We start from the raw sequence: 25,801 nt of genomic DNA on the forward strand, positions 1-25,801 counted from the left end.
ACTTAACACTAGATTACCCAAAGAAGTCATTTTGACTGCTTTTTAATTTCAATTAGAAAAAAAGTTATGTGTGCAATGATATAATTTCATAAAAGTTTATGACTTTTTGTACAACATAAAAATGCGTTCATTGGTAATTGTACTTACCTCCCCCCTTCCTCATTTCCGGTATATATATGTGTTACACCTATATAACCCAAAAGCAGTCATTTTGACTGCTATTGAAATTTAAAATAATCAAATGACTTATTATTGAACTGAGTAAATTTCTTATATGACAATATTTCAGCTTTGAATATTTCGGAAGATTTCTTCCCCAAACTTGAAATATATTGCCATCCTAAACTGCTGTTTTTCAAAGAGTTTGATTCTGGCGCGGTAAAAGGGGTTGACGTTGTAGTTTCAAGCCTTTCAACTGTACACAAACCTCCGTGGTGCAATACTATAGCATTTGCTGTGGCCTTCTTATGGTTGTATGAAAAACATCCTTTGTTTTCAATAACATTCACATTCATTTCGTTATTACATTCTCAAAAAACTTTTTTTTTCAAATTTAATTTTGACAGTTTTATACTTATAAACAGTGTATTTCGGCACTATTTTCGAAAACTAATTTTATTCTTAATCCGTACTAATATTTTTAAAATTTCCATAATTTAAATCCTTATGATAGAGTAAAAAGCACGTCTATAATAAAATTATTCTTCAAATATTTTAATTTGAAAATCATCTTTAAATCTTAAAAAACAGACATAATAAAATGTTATGTACACGAACTGTTCACAAATATATAAAATAAATTTTAATGGCTATATGTGTATACATAACTGTGTATAAGGTCCGAATAAGCCAGTCTATACCCGAAATATTTTAATTCGATTGGATTTTTTTTTCCTCGCGAAAAAGTTTTCAATAAAAAACTTTTTTAATTATTTTTTTACTCGTCAATGCTTTCTTTTTTTTCTCGAATTTTTTTTATTATATTTACTTTAATCCTCGTCTAAAATTACTTATTGAAAACAAAAAAAAAAGTTTTTATAAAAAAATATACAATTTTATAGTGAAATATATAGATACAAAAAAACATGCATACATATAATTGTTATATATGTATAGGATGTGTCCATAGTGGTGCATTGACATATACCAAGTGTGTAAATTTTCGTTAGTAAAATCATTTACTGTATGATTTTACTAACGAAAGGTATAATATGCGGCTGATATCTTCTCCTGTTTCTTTTTGAGGACGTTTTAAAAGAGCCTAATCGAATAAAATTTTATTGTTGATTCCATTATTTTTCAAAATGTTTTTATTGAAATTAGAGAGCGCAAGTCGGACTTTCTGAATCTTCAGAAACTGTTGGATAGCTGCAATATTTCGTTACCCGCAAAATTACCATTAATTAAAAAAAAAAACCAAAAAATTTTTAAAAATTCTTTTTTCAAATGGTTACGGTATCTAAACTAAAAGTGTTTTACAGTTCCTATTGAATAATTTATTGCACCATCTTTCTAGCACATGGTTCAAAATACTGTTACATCTGTCATACACTATATATCAAAATTATAATCAGAGGATGTTTTCAATAAAATTTGACTTTAATTAGAAGCGCTACACGCTAATATCGCAATGGACTACTATACAGAAATCACTCTGTATACATCCATGATTTCAAAAGCGTCAACATTAAATATTTTATTAATAGATAATCTGGAACAAAAAAAAACAAAGTAAAATTAGAAAATTTAAATTAGAAAATTCAAGGTAAAAACTAATTAAATAACAATTTCCTTTTATTAAAATAAGATATTTGAGAAAAAGTTTTCGTATCCAACCTACAAAACCATAAAAAATATACCAGAGTACCGGACAACAAAATCCTATTTATCAATGTCCTTCGCCATATAATATATCCTATATAAATGTCAACAGAAAAAAAAATCATCAGAGATTAATTCTATGTCAGATTAAAAAATGAAAATAGAAAAAAATAGTAAAAATAAAATTATTTCTGGATTAAAGCTTATGTACTTGTTTTTTTTATTGCTAGCTTCCAATACAGCTTTAAAAAAAAAGTTTGTTAAAAAAAATACTTAGCTTTTTAACAAACTAATTAAAATTAGAACTATGTATATAACAGTTAACAAAAAGTTTGAAAAATTCAAAAAACTTTTCACGACAACCAGGGTTTTTATCTTAGACTGTCGAAATAATCTAAACTTTGTACCCTTAATATTTAAAAATTAAGAAACTTTTTAACAAAACTAGATAAGCTATTCAAAAAGATTTAATATGTATGTATCAAATTTTTTCAGTATCTTATAAGACAAAATATGGATTATATAATACAGAGTTCCTATATATAATTGAGCTGATTTTCGTGATCACTTGACCCTCCATAAATTGAAATTCTTTATATAAGTATAATTAATTATATAATGAACTCTACTTCTTATCTGAATTACCTTCATGCCAAATGGAATTAAGTTTTCAAATAGAACTAAATCAATGGAAATTTCTTCATACAACTGCAGAACAGATGGATGACGTAATCAAAGGAACCATTTACAGAACGGAAAAATTAAAAAGTTATTCTCCTCGATCAATTAAACGTCCGCCTAGAAAGCGGTAGGTAACTGGTTCAAGTCTAATTCGAAAAGAAAAATTTTTTAATTTTTCTGCCTTTACCTCGTTCCTTTGACTACGTCATCCATTTGTTCTGTAGTTGTATGAAGAAATTTCCATTGAGTTAATACTTTTAGTGTAATAGGTACAATACTTACTAAATAAACAATTAAGATAATTGAAAAAAACCCAAAAACACACAAAGATACATTTGCCACTGAATATTCGTGATAAACCTTATTAGTAGAACGAAGGCTGGAAGGAAAGTTTCAATTCCTTGGAATTTATCTTATCCCTCAGGTACAACTATACATATTATTTTAAAATTAAATGTTTCTTCAATTCGATTATTCATGTTAATTATAAAAGGTACGTAACCTTTAACTTAAGGACAATATGAATATTCAAACTTTCTTTATATATTTTTCTTAATTAAATTTTGAACAAATTTTCTGTTAAAAATTGGAGCACAATATACCAAAGCTTTATGTTTAAACAGTGGGTTTTTAAAACATTGGCATTGAGAGAAATTTCATTACATATCTAAATCCTTATTGTTTCATAACTAGCGATATATTATTAAAAACAAATTAGCTCATGAAAATTTTTTTGACAAATTTGTCCTCATTGTTTATTTTGTAATTTTAAACAGTAAATTCATAGTGAAATTTTTAACACTCCCATATAATATTTTTAATAGATCAAATTTTTAAAATAGAAACTTCAAAAATTTCTTTATTTCCTTTTTACACTTAAAAATCACTTCAAAACATTGAAATAATTTTTAATGAAACAAGATATGCATTAAATATTTTAAAAATTTTATGTTATGATGGCAAATATAGTAAGGAAATTGGAAAATATAAAAAAAATGGGAACAGATAAACAAACACTGTTGAAATAATCTTAATTAGTTGAAGTAATAAATCATTTTCGCCATCTTTTATTATGAAACTCCTCTAAATTAGTTGTCGGATTTTGGTTTTATATAATTCTTTCTTTTTTCATCACCATTTTTATTTGGTGTTTTGCTGTTTTTTTTTTTTTTTTGCATTAATAAAAATAACAGCTTATAAAAATTCCATCACAATATTTTTGTTTTCTCACAAATTTTTTATTTCAATTTTTTTTACTTTATTTTTAAAATACACCAACAAAATATTGTGTTTCTTTTTCCACTCTCTTACTACATATTATTATATATAACTAATTTTTATTTACATATATTTTTTATATAAACAAATAAAAATATTTTCTTACTTTTGTTTTTTTTTTCGTTTTTTGCATTTTTCAGATGCACCACCATCGTTACTTTATAGTTTCATTGAACAAACTTTGCAACCCGGACCAGCCGTTAGTTTAAAATGTTCAGCAACCGGAAATCCAACACCACAAGTTTCATGGACGTTAGACGGATTTCCTCTTCCATCAAATGGAAGGTAATTGAACTTAATGTTGAAAATTTGTTCTTATTTTTGTTTTTCTTTTTTATTATATATTTTTTAGCTTTTTTATTTTTATTTAAAGAAAAACGGTGAAAACAAACAAAAATAAATTTTTTTTTTAAATTCTTGTACATATAAATAAGCGGTACATATGTACATACTATATAATACAAAAATTTTTACTTTTATATATATATATAGTTATACAGAGTGATTCATTAACACTTTTGTTATAATTACTCTGTTGGTTTTAATTATTAAAAAGAAAAAAATTTAATTGGACATTTTTATTTGAATTTAAAATTAAATTTTTAATAAAAGGAATTTTATTTTTTTTTTAATTTTTGCATATTTTTTATAAAATTTTATTAATAACTTGCGAATAGAGAAATATTGTGGCAAAAGTTCATTACCCTCTTAAAAAAATTAGGTATTCCTACACGAATAATTCAAAATAAATTTTTATAATAAATTGCTTCGTATAACAGTTTTAACCAAATTTATCATATAAATGAGTAATTAGAAAAAAGGCTCATATACAGATTTGAAGGATCTTTCTCTACCAAATCAGGTGCAATTTTAAAAACATTTTAAGACATTTTACTAAATATGCCTTACATTTTCACGGGAACATTATATAAATAGATTTTCAAGTTCTAATTCTAAATTTTTGAAACCATTATATTTAAAAACACGAAACTATATATCTACTTTAAAATAAATTTGTAGAACATTAAGCATAGCTGAAAATTTATTACTGCAATTAAAAACATTAAAGTTCGCATTAGTGTAATTTTTGTTTGGTATCAATAGCATTCTTGTATGAATGATCGTATGCCACAAACGTTAAAAACAAATCCCATACAACTATAACATGAATATACATTATGTATAACATCATAATAAAATAATGTAATATGTGTATGTTTTTTTTAAAGTTGAACAATTTGTATTAAATGCTAGTTTTTATGGATATGAGCAAATATTTACTCATTCATTTAATGCCAATATTTTTTAGTTATATACATTTTTAACTTTTTTTACATTATTTAGTTTTGTATACAAAAGCGCATACATACGTATACGTGCACATATTAATATTTAAGTTAAATACTAAATTCTATAGAAAAAATTAAAAAGCAAAACAAAAAAGTATAAAAACAATGAAAGAAAAAATTCAAAAGTTACGATAATTACTCAAAATAAAAAATCTAAATAAAATAGTTTTCGCAAACACAATAATGTTACGATCTAATACCAAAAATATTCTATTGAAAATCTTTAAATTCTTTTCGAATGAATGAAACTATACTAACAAATCATCTAAATACGCAAACAACAATAAAAGTTTATAGACTATTTATTTTTAAAAATTAAATTTCAATAAAATTTTGCAACAATTCTTTGCAAATATTACACATTTACAAGCTCTTATCCACATTCCTATTAATTGACGTTTTCACATTTTGTTCTTAACACAAATACCATATATATATATATAAACGGTGGTGTGCTTTTTATTTAATCCTTTCAATGGATTTAAACATTTGTTTTATACAAACATACAAACTGCAAATAAAATGCTTGTATATATACACAAAATTACTTTTATGTATTCACGAAAAAAAAAACTATAACATTGAGGGTGTATGCAACCCTTGCATACAATTTCTTTCATACAAATATCTTATTCATTCGTTTTCATACAAAAGTATTCACATGCTATAGATACATACACGGTGTACACATTCGTGGAATTTGTTGGCAAACAGAAAAATAAACCGAATTTTTAAAAAAAAACAGAAAAAATTAAAGCTTTTATTAATTTGTTTGGATAAAAAAAATCCATTTTAAAATTATTAATTTTTTTTGTTTTCGTAAATTTTCATAACAGGAAATTTTTAATACTTAGTAGACACAAATGGTACCATTTTACCACAATCATTACCAGTATTTTCGCTTCAATCTAGCTCAACGTAGAAAATGGTGTTCGGAGAGATGAAGAAAACAAGAGTCACTTTAGTTAATTTTTCTTTATTAATAGAATTGTAACCATTATTTCTAAAAACATTGCATATGTTAAGGCGCAATGTAAACACGGTCGGATGTAAAACATGTAAACACGGTCGGATTTGTAACCTTTTTGAAAAAAAAAACGATTCACTCAATATTCAACCACATTATGATTTTAAAATTCCAACAATTTTATGTTTATTTCGACCCCTATGTATCATCTATTGGCTTTTATAAGACATTGACTTGAATAAAAAATGGAAATCAAATTTTGAGCTTGTAGCATAATTAATCGAGTTTTCTAACATTTTACCCAGCAAATGATTTTCTCTAATAAAAGCGAAAAAAAAATCAAAAACCAAAAAAAAAAAGAAAAAAATTCTACAGATTCAAAAAAACATCCACTATGAACACTAATATACAGAAAAGCAAACAAATATAAATCACATTGAAAACATTGAAAAAACGAGAAAAAATACAGTTGTCCGTGTCAACTCTGTGATACCCGTACGAATTTGTTATCTTATGTGCAAATAAATATGCCATAGCTGACTATGCGGCAGACACTATAACCTTAGGTTGCTAAATTACCATATTAATTTATGCAAAATTTCAGTACTGTGTTTTTAATATTTTCTAAGATATGGCCAAACTACTATTGAAGTTGTATGGCTACTACAACAACGAGTCAAAAAATTTCGATGATTTTTATAACACATATCACATTTATTGCTCTAAGAATACACTTGTTTTCACGAGATTTTTATATTATAATTCAAATAATTTCTGAGATAAAGCCAAATAACTTTTGAAGTTGTATGGTGGCTACACGATTTAAATAGGGTTCTGGCACTTACTATAATAAACCATTTCTGAAAATTTGGTGAACTTAGCTCATTTAGTTTTTGAGTTATCGCTGGGACGTAAGGACGGACGGACGGACGGACCAAGCTAAATCAACTCAAAATTCGGACCTGATCAAAGACATACACTTGAGTCTATACCCCAGTTCATTATTTCTTAACGTTACAAACGGTAAGGCAAATTTAGTAAGCCCTTCGAACATACGGTCGTACGGTTATAAAAAGGAGAAAAAAAATTCATATATTTTCAAGCGAAAATAATTTTAATTAAAACCTTGGTAGATGAGAAGCTAACGAGGTAATTAAAAAGCGTAAGTACTTTTTACCATCGTTTTGCAATATACAATGTGCAAACGTTTGTCTAACAAAATTCAGTCTGAACATTTTTTTTGTGTATTCGTATACGAACAAAGAATAGCGGTATAAAAAGTTTTTTCAACATTTATAGATATACATATACAAATTTTTATAAACAAATACCCTTTACATGTAGTACTTATACAGTCGATACCAAATATATCGCACCCGCAAAATAACGCTTTAATAAAGGTTTTACGATTTCTAAATTCAAAATTTACTAGTACACGATATTAGAAATTTCATATTACGACTTAAAAAAATTATGCGATATTAGAAAAATTATGAATTTTTACGATATTAGAAACTAAATATAATAAACTATATAATTCAATAGAATAATGTATAATGGAAATTCGATATTATAATCCTATAAAATATTATATACGGTACGATATTGGTTACGTGATATTAAAAAACGAATCCGAATATTAGTGATACAAACTGATATTGCCAGAAAGTCAGAATACTATAACAATTCACAATATTATAAGATGATATTATATTATACGACATTAAGTCTTAACACTTAAGGTCACTCAAACAATATTAAAAAACTGATTACGTTATTAGAAAACTTGTACAGTTTAATTTTAAAGTGTTTTAAAATTTTGTTTTAGAAAAACTATAACTGAAAAGTTTACTTGTTCAATTTAAGATGCAAAAATTTAAAAAAAGAATTGAGCCCAATTTATTTTATAGAACTCCTCAAAATTATCTCAAAATCGGCCTGAATTGTTCAAAATCAATCAGGTAAAAAAAAGTATTTCGTCTGGTTAATGTTGTAGTTTTTTCAAAATATTGAATTGTGGCAGTGTTACTCTATGGGTGTTATATTTAAAGTATTTGTACATTGGCAATAAATAGATTTATATTATGTATGTATATATAGGTACAGAAAAAAAATCATAGTGAATGAATACTTAAATACCGTTATTTTCCTTTTTCTCCTTTTCATTATTGTTTTCATATTTTTACCGACCACATTGAATACAATAAAGGAGGTTATGTGATGGCACCTAATTAAACATATCGAGTTTTCGATGGAAACACACTTCTCCACGGCAGAAAAGCGAGATCAACTATTTTTAGCAAGATGTCGGTAGGTTTGTTTGTCTGTACGTGGGTGTGTACCTCAAATTCGGCTAAAATGATTTTCATAAACATTTATAAACACATGAGTTTATTTCGGCTATCCTTTCTAGGTGTGTTAACCAAAAGTTTACTAAAGTACTTAAAATTTGAGTTGCGTTTTCATAATCCTGTGCATCACTTTCGCTAAATTAGGTCATACACCTTGCGGTCTGCTGTGTGCTGACCACACCTTTTTTTCCTTTAATTTTTCATTTATTCTTACTATATACTTCTTGGGTCGCTTTTTATTTTACCTTCTGATACCCCCCATATACTAAAGTTATAATTGAGAGTCTTTTTATACTACTGGTTTCTGGCTTATTCAAAAAGCAGATAAAGCGTAAAAATTTAAAGGAAGTAAAGTCCAACAGAAAATTCTACTGATTCACATCATCGCTAGCTAATAATAACCATGAAATAAATAAATGTATATTCCTAGAACCTGTACACATAAATCTACCCCACAACTATATTAAAAATAATCTTTAGAATACCATAAGTTTTAAGATAAACAAAATGTAAGATCAAATAAATGCAATAACAAAAAAAATTATATTTAAAAAAAAAGAAGGATATTTTTTTTTTGTTTTTTTTTGAAATATTCACTTCATCCTTGCACAATTAAATATACGTACTTATAATTCTATAGATAGATATAAATATTTATCTTGTCTAGATTTTATTTTTATAAAAGAATTTCCTTTTTGTTAAGTATGTACATACATTTACATATATACCAAAATAGTAATAAATATACTAGTATGTATGGATGTGTATATTTATTAAATTTTGTACAAAAATTTTATATACTCTTCCTATATACATATATTCAGATATACATATGTTTATATAATAGAAATGCCACTCTTGATAAGGAGATTAAATTAAAAAAAAATCGGAAAAGAAAATAAATTAATATTTTTAAAATTAATTTCTGCCATATGGCAACACTTGTTTAATTAAATTAAATTTAATTATATGCTCTGCAATTGCAGCACCAGTACAATCTATGAGGAATTTATAATATGCTTGCACATTTTCAAAGAAACTTTGAACTAAAGGACATTAAACTTAAAAAAACACTTATCATGTGAGGTCAGAAAAGTTTTCTTATTATATTCTTACAGAACACATTCTATATATAATACGTTTTGTATAAATATAATTCAAATTTATATACACGAAGCGGTGATTATTCCAATAAGATCATAATAAAGAGAGAAGAGGTAGTATTTGAAATATATCTCAAAATTTTGCAGAATAAAAGTTAAACAAGCTTTTCTCATTCTTCAGTTAAACATCAAATATTATTTAAGTCAGATTAAATTGTGCAGTGAATATTGTACACAGCATCATATGCTATAACATATGGTATATACTTCATTTTATATTAAATATTTTTAATAAATTATTGTGAAGAGCACAAAGCCTCAAAAAATTTTTAACCTTAAAAACTGTAAGTGTTAACTTATTTTTTTAATATTATTCACAAAATAGAATTCTTTGGATTTTATTGAATCTAACCTTGGTTAGATTTATAATAAAAACCACAATAATTTTTCATCATGATTTCATTGAAATTTTCTTAAGTGATAACGTTTATTTAGTTCTTGAGAAATTTAATATTACCTCTAGAGAATAAGAAATATGAATGAAAAAAATATAATATTAAAAATAAAATAACCAAAATATCCTTAAATTAAATAACAATTTTAAAACGACCCTAAAAATGTAAATTCGACTGACAGGCCAATTATATAGAATTTGGATCACGAACGGTGGGAATAAAACATAATAACTAAAATTTTTGAAATTTTGAAAATTATTCACAATTGAATTTTAATACATTGCCCCTCACGCTATGCAATATTTTAAAAATTTAACATTTTTAAATTAAACAAAATTCGATTAGAAAATCAATGAAAATGTCGTCTCACATTTCAAATATTTTGATTTTAGAGATTTACTGGCCAATACTGTATTTAGTAAAAACTGGCCATTGGAAATAAATTTACCATATGAATAAATAATTGATTTAAATAATTTAAATCGTGATTTTAAAATTTATTTACTAAAACTAAATTTTAAGAAAAATTTTAAGCTTATTGAGTAAAATTAAAATTTTTGTAATGCACGTATAATAAAAATATTTTGAGATTTTTTTTAAGTATAGTTAAAATTTAATAATAAGATTTTGCATACTATAATGAACCTCATAAATTCAATAATAGAAGAAGAAGATCGTTCCCCTAGTTAAATATTCGCATGACTTTTATTTTTATTACCACAAATATCTTATAAGGATCAATTCAATTTATAAAATTAATAAAATTAGCTTTTACAATTTTTACTTGTTCTATAGTAAAACGATTAAATATAACTTTACATACATTTTTTGTAAGTACTTGTACGTTGTTGGTTCTTATTCGTTTTGAAGAAAAAAACAAAATAATTTTAAAAGAAAAAAAATAAAGATTTCAAAGGATTCACCTTTTGGTTTTTCTTTACAATTTGAAAACAAGTATAAACAAACATGGGAAAAAAATATTTAAAGAAAAAAGTAAAATACTTGAATCCTTTCTACCAGATTTCTGAGAATGAGAATTTCTAGAATTTATTTCATTTTCTCTACATTTTTTTAACATTTTCTGCCGTCTTCTAGATTTTTTTTTATTTTTCCTTTTTGTTTTTTTTTTTTTGCTATTTTGGAATTTTCTGTCTGTAAAATTGAAAACAAATATTAGATTTAAAATAAATTCCTGTTCTTTTTTTGCTCTTTTTACTTTGTGATAAGAGCATATCTTTAATGCCCGAAGACATTTTCAAAAAAAAAAAAAAAAAGCAGATCTTGTTATATTATGAAATTGTTGAAAATTTTATTTGAAAAGTTTTATAAATTCATATCTAATTGAATTTTCTATTTAAAGAAACGTTAACAAGATGACTAGAGAAAAACATGTACATACATATAGGTACATGTATCTTTATGTAAAATGGTTCTAGGGGATTAAAAAATATAAAAATAAAAATTAAAATATTTTAACACCTTAACAGCTAAAAGTTATTCTCTAAAAGTGTTCAAGAAATTTCAATTCATATTTTATACAAAATGTATTCGACAAAATGTTTAGAAAGTAATAGGAATGGCATTACGCTTTCTTGTTTCCTAATATAAAAATGCAAAACAAATGAAATCAAAGTGAAGCAATTTAACAGAATTTGAAAAAATGAAATACACCATTTTGTAAAAATTTTTTTTAACATATTCTAAATTATATTTTAACGTTCTTTGCGACAATTTTCATTAAAAAATTTCAATTTTCACTGAAAATTTGTAATCTAATAAATTAACAGATTCATACACACATACACACATACATGCTTATATAAATTATAAAATGAAAAATAAAACAAATAAATATCGTTGACCTCATATATGTGCAAATCTAATCATTATGAATTTATTTCGTTTCTATTTAATTATAAATTATTCAAATGAATTTTATATTTGATGTATGAATTTATAAATTAACAGAATTTCAAATAGACTACATTAAAATCTATTAATTAAATCAGTGAGTATAAATTTGTAAGGATGCATGTTTAATTCAATTTAATTGAAAAAAAATCACTAAAATAAAATACCATCAAGTTAAACATCAATCACACAATAAAAAACGTAACCTAGTTCAAAAATTAGTTTTAGATGCAAAAATTTTGAACAGAAAATTCTAATCCTCTTTTTAGGCCTGCCTATACCATTTTTACATTTCAATTTTGACTTTACCAAAATTATGTGAATTTTTACTTATCGATACTTTTTTACTTATCCATAAATTCATGAGTTTTCGATATGGTTGTGGTGTGAGCGACTTAAATTTTAATAAGAACCAATATTGCATTATTTACTAAAAAATTAACTAGCGTATTTTTCTCACACTTTCTCGTATTTCAACTTTGATAACCACTGAATTGTATATCAACTTTCACTTATACACTATAATTCAGATTTTCGGAATTTTCTCGAAACATATTGCCTAAGTCTTATCAATAAAAAATTCAATGAAAAAGAAGATAAAGAAAGTAAATCCCAAATACCGTACAGGAAAATTAAAAATTTTGCATGCAATCCAAATTACAGAATTCTGAAAAAAAAAATTAATTTCAAGAAACTTTAACCTTAGCATATGAAAAATGTACTATATTATATTTCAGTTTATAAACTGTGGCTACTACAAATACATAATGTATATTATTTTTCCTTATGTACATATTTATTTTTAATTTTCATTCAATTCAAACATTTCCAAAAATTGAAATTCAAATTTTCCAAAAATTTTTATTTATTTCTCAACCAAACGCAATTAATATACATATACACAAATATATGTATATGTACATTATATAATATATGTATAACAAAAATAATGTTGTACTATATATTCATATAATATTTATTGTCACAGACATCTGCATACTATTAAGCAGTTTTTTATGTATATATATACAATTATACTAATAACTTATAATATTATAATATATATATATATAATTATATATTATATATTATGTATATTATATTATTATGTTAGATAGCCGTAAAAACCAGACATTAAATTGAATGAATAGTTAATTTGTAAATAATTATTATTGATGAGATAAATATGCTGAAAACGTTTGTGAAATTGCATACCCACACAAATACATATATATTTATTATGTGTATTTCAATCAATTTTTAAAAACATTTAATATGCCTTCCTTTAATTTTCAAAAAGCCTTTCATTTCAAACCGCAAATCTCATTTATTATTGCTGAATTTTCGTAAAATTTTCATCAGGATTCTTTACATGTTTTATTTTTGCTTTGGTTTTTTTTTTAAATTTTTTTTCATACGAAATAAAATATCAATAATGTTTTATGAAAAACAAAAAAAATAAGAGCTGCGAGAAAAAGTAAAATGAAAATTTTATAATGAAAAAATTTTAAAGTTATAACATTTATAGTTATAAAAAAGGATATTAAAGGATTCATCACTACATTTCTAAATTGATTTTAGCAAAAAAAAAAGAAAATAAAAAATTAAATAAAAAAGTTGGTTTTATTTTATTACTTTTATACTTAAAATTTAGTGTTATCGAGTTAATAACGAGCTAATTATTGTAATGGGAAATATTACAGTTTCAAAGTTTTATTATTAACTGTTTTTTAACACTTTTGTAGTTTTGTTTTCAATCCTTTTTACTATACATATAAAAAACACATTATAAAGTGTAAATTATTATTAATAGCTTTATTTTTTAAAATTATATGCTTGTGTTCGAAATAACCAAAATAAGAACAGATTTTCATAAAAAAAAAACAAGATTAGATGTAGAAATGATCAAGGAGGTCATATGACTGGTACGAAAAGGGCATATTAATCTTTAGATCATGTCAACTGTTATATTTTTAAACAGTGACATTATTTATATCACAGCCAGTGTAAAATTTTATCTTCTTATGCTGAATTTTTCTTGAAATTTAGTTATTTTATCAAAGCTATATGGCAGCTATCCTATAATTTACCTAACCAATGTTGCGACAGTTGCAGCAACAGTCCTTAATCTGAACGGTAACAGCAATAGTCCTCGTTTTCAAACCCTAGTCAGGTCACTTTTAAATGCTAATTATATTTAGCATTATTTGCTTAAAATCCAATACTATAAATTAAAAACTTAATATTAAAATTAATCACCATTATATTTAAAGTATTCCATATTGAAGCAAAAATAAATTATCAATTACTTATGAGACTAAAGCATTGCTATAAAGTCAAATGAAAGCCCTATGTTCATAAGTGGATATGCTGGATTGAATTTCTTTAAAATTGTGTGAACAAATGACGAAGCATACTAGATTAAATCCCATTTCTGTAGGTCGATTTATTATATTAGCAATTTATTACTTGTTTTATTATCTAGAAGCTTACATAAATTTGCTTATACTTTTTCCTATAAGCCCTTTTTCACATTAAATGAAAATCCATATTCATTTCATCCGAATAGCGACTGTCCTCAAAAATATCGCACTATCAAAATGTCAAATTTATAAAAAAAAAAGGTTCAAATTACAATTTTTTCATTTATTTTTTTTATTCCTCTCAAAGGATTTTTTTTTAAAAAATATTCCTGAAAGTATGCAATTTAGTCTCGAATTGCTATTATTTTTTTGTTTTGCTCAATTTTTTTTCTCCTTTTTTTTTTTAACATTTAGTACAAAAAACTTGCTAAACTTAAAATATTTAGTCACATGCAACCTATTTAGAGGTTAACGAGTTTTGTTCCTTAATTTAAAAAAAAAAACGCTATACTGAGTATTTTTTTTCTTTTTTGTACTAAACACTTTTCTTTTAGTCAAACGAAAAACAAATTTTTTCTCAGTTTTTCTTTTTTTCAGGATTTTGTTTCATTTTTTTTCCAATTTATTTAAAAAATTACTGTTGACTCAGGAATAATATTGCATTTGTTGGTTATTTTACGCTATTTCTAAAAAAATGTACACCAAAAATTAAAAAAAACAAAAAATTCTCATGAAATTTAAAAAAAAAAAAAACCTATGTTTTTCCACCGGTAGGAATCTACGAAGTTCTTCGTACCATAGAATTTTTGCTTTAAGCAATAAAAATGTTTTAATTAACTTTAGAAAAAAAATCTTTTTGATAATTTTTTTTTTCGCAAAAATAAGAAAATGCGGAAAATCTGCTATTAAAAGATAATCATTTTTCTTTTTGCATTAGGCAAACTAATATACTTGTGTATGATATTATGGGTATAGGAATTGAATACATAGAAACGAACATATTTTAAATTCAATGAAATATTAAACACATAGTAATATACACGTATATTTTATAGCTACAATATTAATATAATTTGCAAAGTAATTTTAATATTTCAAAGCGGCGTTAATAAATATGAAATTTATTTTACATTAGTGTCCACAAATTTGTACAATTAGAATTGCAATTTTTTAATTTTTCGATTGTAATATTGTTATACGACGGTCATATTTAAATTATATATGAAATTTTATATATGTTACATGAATCTGTAGTAAAAATCTTGTAGTTTTAAAAAAAAAACTAATTTATTTTGCCGTAATAGAATGTGACCAGACATTTTCCATGCCCTTGAGAAATAAATACATTTTTCTTTTCTCCTTGTTGCACAAGAAAAATAAAAAAAAATGTTAAAAAAATATTAAAAAATAAAATAGTAACTAATTTAGTTTCAATATAGAATTATGATTTTGCGGTTTTATTTCATTATCACTGAAATACACATGCACATATACACAATAATTAAGATATTTAAAGAATAATTGAAGCTAAACACAGATTTTAGGATTTTTTGTCAGAGACTTCAATATATTTTGTTATAAAATTTTAAAATTTGTATTTTGCAATGCAAAAAACACAGGAATTTTTCGATATAGAGTAACTCTGAATGAAATTTTTTTTAATAATCCAACACTGAGGTTTATAAATGGCATTCGTCTCAAACCGCCACGTTATAATGTATTCAAGGCGGAAAGTAGAATTTTATTGGGTGGAATGGTTGTACTGACATATTTTTCTATTAATTTTTTTACATTTTTTCCACTTTCTATCAAGTTCTTAAGTTCCAACAAAAGATGTGGGATATATATATAGTCTATTCCTAGTAGTTCTTTGATATACTCGTACATACACTACGTTATAAATCTTCGTTAAAAATTTAACAAAATGCTCAAAATTTTTGAAATGTGCTGTATACATACACACACAATATAATATGCACACACACTCTGATTAAATTATTTTTGTTTTAATTAAAAGTTAAAGCAAACATTTTAATTTTAAAATCCGTTTTAACTTTGAAAATTTATTTTTGTACAATTAACACAAAAATTTTTTCATTTTACTTTACTTATTGTTAGTATGTCGCCTGAAAATTTTTTAAAATAAAATAAGAAAAACTATATACATGCGGAGATTTACATATTATACATGTACATATAAACATATGTGTATTATTTTTAATTATTTGCTCGCACCATAAGATCTTTGTATAATGAAGTAAATTTTTCGGAAAAAAATAAGAAAGAAAAATTTATTTATTTTTTTTTTGAATTACGAAATTTTCGTATAAAATTCAAACATAAAACGTACACATATGTTTCTAATTACATTCTCATATACAATATACATATGGGCCATATAACGTATGTTATTGTAGTAAGTTTTATTTATTTTTAAAATATGTATAAATAATAAATATTTTCATCTTTGTATATTATTTTTCTTAATTTCTTTAAATTATTTTCTCCTTTTTCATACATACATACAGATTTATGATTGGACAGTATGTGACAGTCCAAGGGGATGTAATTAGTCACGTAAATATAAGTCATGTTATGGTTGAAGATGGTGGTGAATATGCATGTATTGCTGAAAATCGTGCCGGAAAAGTTACACATTCTGCAAGACTGAATATTTATGGTACGTATATATTATTTTTTATTATTAATGTTATATTTTTAATAAATACAATGTTTGATGAAATAAAATATACTAGTTGTACAACATGTTGCAAATATAATTGCAAATTTTGAATATTATATATATCTACATGAATAAATATGCTATGTAAATAATTATAAAAATTCTAAACAATTTGATATTAATGAAATCAAGAATAGTAAATTAAAAAGAATTGTGTTTTACAACAACAACAAGAAAAGATTTTATGGTCCATCATTAAACCATTAAAAATGCAATTTTGCATACCGTAGGGTTCAATTATTTATTTTATGATTCAGCATCTTTAAGTATAATATAATTATAAAAGTTTTGTTTACTAGCAAGAGGATTTCTTATCAGGGGATAATATGAAAATATCCCAAATCAAAATTTTAAGTGCATATTAAACCTATAGAAATAGGCTAAATTAATGATAGAAGAGTCAGATTGAATAGATTTTGTAAAAGTGTAAAAACCGAATCGTACGAATAAATGACACTTATTGTCACTTTATATTTTACTTTATAAATTTAACATGCAGGTAATTTCCTAATACCTCTGCAGCTCAGCTGGTAGAGCCTCCGCCTAGAAAACGATATTTCACTGGTTCGAGTTCAGTTCGAGAAGAAAACTTTTTAAGAAATTTCTCTGCCTTGACTCGATTTTTGCATTACTTCATCCATCTGTTCTACAGTTGTACGAAGAAATTTCCCTTAGTTATTCTTATAGGAATTAATAACAGACATAAAAAAAGCTACACGTTGTATTGGTAATTAATAATAATTTGACCCAAACCTAATTGGCAAAATAATTACAAGACATAGAGAGAGAGTTACAAAAAATATACGAATTACCGTTTGTTTTTCTTAATCTGTGGGATGTTTATAAGTTTAATGCTACAAATTTGTAATGTACGTAACGAAAGAATTAAATAGAAAAATGAACAAAAAATGTTTCCTTATAAATTTTAAACGATTCTTTCTTCATTATCCTCAAAAATTTCTATTCTTCTTATTATCTAAATATCCGTACTCAAAAGCGTATTTTTTTTGTTTTAGAAATTAATCTACATTATACGTAAAAATTTATTTAAATTTTAAAAAACAAACAATATAAGATTAAATTTACTTCAATATTCCGTCAACAAATATTCAACAGTATATTTATACGTATAAATGTTCTGTGATATGTAGGAAAACTTGTCACAAGTATTCTTACAACTTTCAAAAGTTTTTGAAACTTCTTAAAGTATTATCATATACTTATAATACTTTTGAAAACGAAAAGTACTTTAAAATAAATTTATTTTTGTAAAGATATTTTTTGTGCATACTCACTTGCACATACAAACCAATCTATTGTACATACAAATATACAAAAAATGTTGCAATTTGGATAGTTTTCGAAATTCAATTTTTTTTTTTGACATTGCATTCTTATAATAAAATTATATTATGACTTAGTAACAACAATCATGATTACACATTGTGCCAATATCTATCTGAGAAAATATGCAAAAAGATGTTATAAGTGAATGTTAATGAAGACAACATTGTGTTCAACTTTATCTGAAAACAGATTAAAAGTTAAGGAGAAAACGAAATATAAGAAGAAAAATAAGAAGTTTTAAATGTAAATACTGTAAATTTTTATAAAAACAGAAGAAAATACTATCAAAAAACTTTTAAAAGTAAGTGATAAGCCGATGATTATCGAAGCCAAAATTACGTGACATTGGGAGGAATTTTTTAAAATACAACGCCTGAATTTAAAAATGAAATAATTTTTTTTTTCTAATCAAAAGGAGCCATCAATGAGAAACCATCAATCAAAACCCTTAAATTTTAATTTGAGAATATGGTCAGTGCAGCTGTTCGAAAGTTCAATGTGCTTTCGAACGTTATAATTGTCCTGAAAAATGAAAAATGTTATCCTGTGTTGCGTTAAGCCTAAAATATAAGTAAAAGTTTAATAAAACAATTTTTAGAAAATTTATTTTAGAGTTAGGATAAATTAACAAGGCCCCCAAAAGATTCACATACACCATATAGTCGCTGTGATGATACCGTTGGATTTCAATATCATCGCTCTTATAGAAAACTTACTTTTTACAAAAAATTATAAAAAATTATATTTAATTAAAGTAAAATATGACCATTTTTTTAAACCATTATAATTAGAACCAAAAAAAAAAGTTGTTTTGTTTCGTCATTTTGAAAATAAAACAAAGTTTCCTCTTAACAATTACACTTGTATTGTAAATGAATTGAAATTTTAGGACTTTAAACAACAAAAAAACAAAATTATTATGTTTTTACATTATGAGAGCAAAAACTGCTCTCGAATTTTTTGATTTTCTTTTGCTTAAAAACAAGAACAAATATTTTCACCATAAACTTTTTTTCAATTGAAATATTTTCAGGCCAAATAAAAAATTCATTACTATAGCCAGATTTCGATAGACCAAAATTATTTTAAAAATTATACAATACAATCTAATGCCATATATATCTATCAGGCCATCAAGCTGAGAGAGCAAATCAAAAATAAATTCCAAATTTATATGCAGTTTAAATGTAAGCGATGTCGGAATTTATTTGTGTGAAGAAAATTGATCAATATTTTTGGATCTACTGATTCTACATATTTTTTGAAAGGTTGCAGACAACCTTTCTTGTCTTCCAAATGGAAGGGTCCTGAATTACAGAGTAAAATTTTTGAATAAAAAATATAATTTAAAAATAAATTGAGCAAAAAAGCAAAAAAAAATAAATATTATAATCTAGATGGCTTTTAAAACTATACTAAATAAAATGAGATTCATAAAGAATACTCAAAAATTTCATAAAAACATAAAACATTAACAATTGTTTGTGTATTTTTTTCCAATTCAAAATTTCGGAAACTTGGAGGCCTGATAGTTATATATGGCATTATACAATCTGTGCTTATAGTTTTGCCTATAGCTTATCGATGTTCTAATGTCAATTTGATTTTCTAAATCTAAGCAAGACCTGAAAAGTTTATTATACATATGAGGACTTGTCAAATATAACACGTAATTTTCAAAAACTACCGCTCACAATTACAAAATTATGAATCAATATAAACAGAAGTAACGCACAAAAATTAAACAACCACGTCTAGCAACTAATGTATATTTTTGCATTCTATAACATTTTTCCTTTACAATATTTTTCTATTCAAATATTACTGAATTTTTTTAGGTGAAAGTTTTGTGGTCAATCACCATAATGGCATATGTGGCGTGGTACTATGCAATTTTTACTCAATTTTAATATAACTAAATCTATTTATTTTGCAACACGTACACATATACATACATACATGGATTTATTTTGTATTCATACAAATTGTAAATTATGAAAAAGCCAACCATATTTGTATATAGTTGCCATCAATTCAAAAATAAACAAATAAATAAATAACTAAAAAAAATAAAGGAAAACAAGGATACGAAAAATAAGGATAGAAAAAGGAATGACTTTTAAGCTTAACGTTTCAGTGGTTTTTATTACTTTGTCTATATTTGATTTCATAGTTCTCGTTCTTTTTTTTTTAAATTTCCTGGGTGCATTTTCAATTAATTTTATTTTTTTATAATAGTTGCCATTTTTTTTTCAAAAGGATTTAATTTTGATATTTGAGTTTTTTTCACATTTTTCGTTTTAGGACGAAATAAATGGAAAAATGGGTTAATAGTTTTTTACACAATATTGTGTTAAAAAAAATTATTTACAAAATTTAAATTTTCTGCATACAATATGCATTATTCACACATACACAAAAAAATATTTTTTAAAGCATTTATATGTGAATGATTTATAGAAATGAATGCATTGTGGTCTTATTGTAAATTATTACTCTTGTGTTTCTATTATACTATTTTCAAAATTTTATTTCATATAATTTTACATATATATATAATATGTATGTATACCATATGTAATTGGAACTTAGTTGAGCATTCAAGAAAATTTTAATAAAATTTATTGGATTATTAAGCATTTAAAGGTTAACAGAAAAATGTGGCAGCAATATTAATTATGTTTGACCGGCAGTTAATCAAAACAAACTAAACTTAATTATTAGATCTAAATATAAGGTAGATATATTATTTTAACACTATAGATTTTAACACTATAGACCCCCAGAATCTCTTTATTATAACCAAATATTTCAAAAAACAACAACGTAGACAAAATTTATCTTAATACATAATTATTATCACTTCGATCTCATATTAAACTCTCATATTTTCAAAATTTTTCAAAAATATTTTTACAAAATTTTTATAAACTATAAAAATTTTTAGTCTTCCAATAAAGAATTTATATATCCTCTCTGATTTTCCCTTAATTTCATTTAAATCTCAAATCTTTAAATTTTAACTTTTTAAACATTTGATTTAAAAAACAAATTTTTTTATTTTTAAAACAGAGACCCAAAATGCAAACATAATTCAAGTTTGAAAATGGAAAAATAAAAGAGAAAAACTAGAATTAAATTAAAAAGAAAATTTTGTAAAATTTATTGCAACCATATTCAAGAAGGCAGATGTTGCTAATAAATTTTATATTTTATTTACGCAAAAATGTCTGAAAATTTGCAAAAATTCGACAAAAACAGCAACAAAAAAAAAATCCATTTATCTATCTAAACATATATATGTACACATATTTTGAAATAAATATACATATATGTACATATATACTTATAATTATACATGTAAAATTGATAGTGTAAAACGTTTTACAGATCAACTCAAAGAAAATTTATGTATGAATGGAGATAGAAAAATTAAATAAAAAAAAAATGGTTCAGGCAATGATTTGAAATTAGTTTTTCGACCTATTAAGTCAAGTTGAACCGAACATTACTTATGTCAATTGGGTAAATATAACTACATATATACATATGTACATATTTGTATTCATAGATTTGTGCATATTCTTGATATAGTTAATTTTATACCATATAAACTCGTATAGACAATACAATAAATTGCACTACATCGTACCAAAAAAAAAAACTTTAATAGTGTACAAGATTACACAGGCGTAAAGATATTTCTGTTCATATTGCTCTAATATATTATCAGAATTATAAAAAATTCCAAATAACACATTGTTTTTCACTCAAATCAAAGTGATTCGTGCAATCGATAAATATAAAATGAAAACTTATATATTAAGTAATGATCTGGGACATCCTTCCATTTTAGCTTTGAATTTTATAAAGTTTGTGAAAATATTCTAAATATTTTGATATTATTAAACTAAATGACAACGCACAACCCTGTAATATCTTGAAAACAACTAATTGAAAACTGAATGAAATAGAACATTCAATTTCAAACAATCAGTTACATTCTGTACACACAAATCTTTTATACTAAAACTGATTTTATGCTTTTTATGATGGATACTCACAATACATAAGTAAAGTTTGCATTGTAAGGAAAAATTTTTAAAATTATAATGTCTTATTGCTCGAATTTTATATTTAATTTATTTTGGTCCCTCCTATATGAAATAAGAAAATTTATTATAGACAATGTTTTGTCAAATTTAGAAAAATTTACACTTTCTCCGTAAATATCACGCCATGATGCTAAGATTATTACCTTTTACACTATTTAGATCTTATTATTAAAGTCTATTCATTTTACATTTGTATTTTATTTGAAGAAAATAATTATTTACACCTACAAAGTTTAGAAATTATTAAACAAACAAATTTAACCTAGCTTTGAAACTCATCATAAATAACAACTTGTATCCCCTATTACTTTCCAAAAAAAAAACGATTAATAAAAAATAATTTTGCTAATTAATAACCAAAATACAATTATGAGATTTCATTACAATTACAACCTAATTAACATTTGCAAAATTTTTCAACTTTTTAAGTTTCTTTTTTTGTATTTTAGAAATTTTCGATATTTTCCAAGTAAAACAGTGACAATGGAATTCTTAATCTAATACGAAGTGGGATAAAATTTATACCTTATGATTTTTTAGTTTTAATTTTCAATTTTAAAATTAATTTTTTTTTTCCTCTCAAGTCAACTATAATGCAAATATTACCCTGTTATTCAACTTTTTGACTATTTCAAATGATTGCACAAAATTCTGTTACATTTATATTCAACTAGATCCTAAAGAAAACAACACAAGAAAAAAATATAATCAGAAGTTTTACAAGCAAAACGGCACATAAAACATTTTTCTTTTTTACTCCTAAGGATGCACTTGAAAAAAAAAAAAATAAAATTTCAGCTCTTACATTTTTCTTTATTTCAGTTGTTTTTTTTTTTTGTCAAAATCCTTGAATTTTATAAAAGTATATATACAAATTTCAGTGTATGTAGGTAGTATATACAATAAAATTGCTTAAAATTCGGAAAAATTCATCAGACTTGAAATATTCCCAGTTGTCATATTTTCGAAAAGCCAGAAAATTTATTCAACATTGATTTAATTCATTCATTTCTCCAATTTACATACTATTTTTTCTTTTTTGTACATATATGGGATATTGAAAAGTAAAGGGAGAAGAAAATTTGTTATTGTTATTTCTATATATATATACCCTTACATATATACACACATACAATATTGTAACTATAGTAAATCAAATTTTGTCCTACATTCTATGCAAAGCAAGTCAAAATGATGAAAAAAAAGAAAAAAAAAAATACAACAATTGTAAAACTGAAAAAATATTTCCAATTCAAATTACATCAAAAAGAAAAAATAAATAAAAAAAATACAATAATAAGAAAAGCAAAAAAAAAGAAGAAAACTTTGGGAAAAAGAAAACAAATCCTTTTTTTTATCCGAAAAATTCTTATGGGATTTGCATTTTGAGATGACGGACTATATAAGAATAAACTACACAGTTTCCGCTATTTTAAATAGACGAAATCAGAATAAGAATAGAATTTCATTTATGTATTATAGAATTTTATTATATTAAAATTTAATAAAATATAAATTCTACATAAGGACATTAAGTAAATCAAATACAAAAAATGGAAAATTCAAGTTTCGCATTTTGTTTTTTATTTGAGATAAGAATGACAAGAAACACTGAAGTACATCAAGAGAATGAAAAATCAAAATTAAAATTGCAACTTTGATTGGTAAATAGAACAATCTTTTAATTGTTTGACCATTTTGTTTCTAAATTACTAATCTTGTTATTTACATAAACTTTAAAATGTAAGATTCAGTGTTGAATTAAGTTCTGAATTACAATACGAAAAAACAATTTTTGTTTCGTTGCATTTGATTAGTTCCCAATATTACAAGGAAAATCAGTATCTCCTTCTAACAACAAATTCATTTCATTTTCGTTTCAACTAAATTTTCTCTTTTCTTCGTACACCTACATTCTATTACAAAGATAAAGAGTTGTTCTCTCATTTTAAAAAAATGTCATCCTCATGAAATTTTTTAAAAAAGTCATCCTCATGAAATTTCGTCCAATTATTTTTCTTTAAAATTAGTCTAATTTCTGTCTGTTCGTGTTCAATTAGTTGTAATATAAACTCTTTGAAGAAAATCATAACTTTTAGAAAAAAAAAGATAAACTTTTTGCATATAGTCTCAGACATTGTAAAACTAAAAATATTAGAGTCAATGTTATTTTATGCGCATACCTTTAAACTATTTTTAGCATTTAAAATGGAAGTCTACTTACATTTTATACACATATAAATTAATTCATAATTTTCTTTATAACTTAAGAGCTACATAAGAAAGTTTATTAGCATTATAAAGGTACAAGATTTTTTTTTTGTTGTAAATCTAAACAGACAAGTTAATATAGAAATTTTTATAATAGCGACAAAATGTCTGAAAGTTTTTATAATAAAGTTTCATTTCCAAAAATAAACCTATAAAAAAATAATTTATATATGGTGATTTTGTATAACAAAAAAAAATTTATTATTAAAATCTCGAAGGATAGTATGATTTTTTTTTGAATTTTTAGTTACCTTTTTTTATATACGCACAGAAACGTAAATTTTGTATAAAAGTAGAGACCAACAATTTAAGAATTAAAAAAAAGGAAAAAAAAATTTGTTTTGTATTTTTTTATCTCTGTTCTTTTTTTAACACTAAAAAGTCATTTAAGATTTTTTTGTCCCAGTATTAAAAATCATTAGAGATTTATTCTAACACACATTACAAATAAAGAAAAAACTTTTGATATTGACAATAAAACTAAAAACTATGAGGTAAAAGCTGCCGGAACTGGGAAAAAAGGTTTTGTCTAATTTTGTCCTTTTCATAATACTTTAAGAAAATTTAAATTAAAATGAACAACCTATTCGATGTTTAAATATTATAAAGGCGATCCAAGATAAGAAATTAAAATTATGCATAATCTGAGCAATTTTGGAATGGTGAAAGTATAGCAAGCTATTTGAAATGGTAAAACAACTCTCAATTTTTGTGAATTTATGACACTCTCAGATATTCGTTTCAAAAAACATTTATTTGTTAGAAAATATCTGCCACGCTACATCCAACCTCTTTTTTTGAAAACCTATACATTCTCAATTTGATCTCTTCAAATATTCTCTCCGAAAATATTATTATTTCTTATTAATTTTCATTAGAATTATTGCATGCTCATATTTTAAATAAAAAGAATGTTTTAGTTTCAAAATTTATTCAATTCTATAAAAATAATTAAAAATTCAAATAGAAAATTCATGTTATTTCGCAAAATATTTTTAATTTTATTCAAATCCCACAAAATACTACTAGAAAATAAAATATAATAT

At 23.9% G+C, this 25,801-nt stretch overlaps 1 protein-coding gene across 12 annotated transcripts in view; it reads left to right on the forward strand.

The window, feature by feature from the left end:
- Positions 1 to 25,801, forward strand: part of LOC129610439 (cell adhesion molecule Dscam2) — a 190,179-nt gene that overhangs the window by 102,817 nt on the left and 61,561 nt on the right. For all 12 annotated transcript variants that reach the window (XM_055523020.1, XM_055523018.1, XM_055523017.1 and 9 more), the window contains exons 7-8: positions 3,921 to 4,065; positions 16,808 to 16,959. In XM_055523020.1, coding sequence (XP_055378995.1) covers positions 3,921 to 4,065; positions 16,808 to 16,959 — 297 coding nt within the window. The remainder of the gene's footprint in view (positions 1 to 3,920; positions 4,066 to 16,807; positions 16,960 to 25,801) is intronic.

This window comes from Condylostylus longicornis, unplaced genomic scaffold (genome assembly GCF_029603195.1).
Source record: "Condylostylus longicornis isolate FDR11 unplaced genomic scaffold, ASM2960319v2 ptg000044l, whole genome shotgun sequence".
NCBI classification, from domain to species: Eukaryota; Metazoa; Arthropoda; class Insecta; order Diptera; family Dolichopodidae; genus Condylostylus; species Condylostylus longicornis.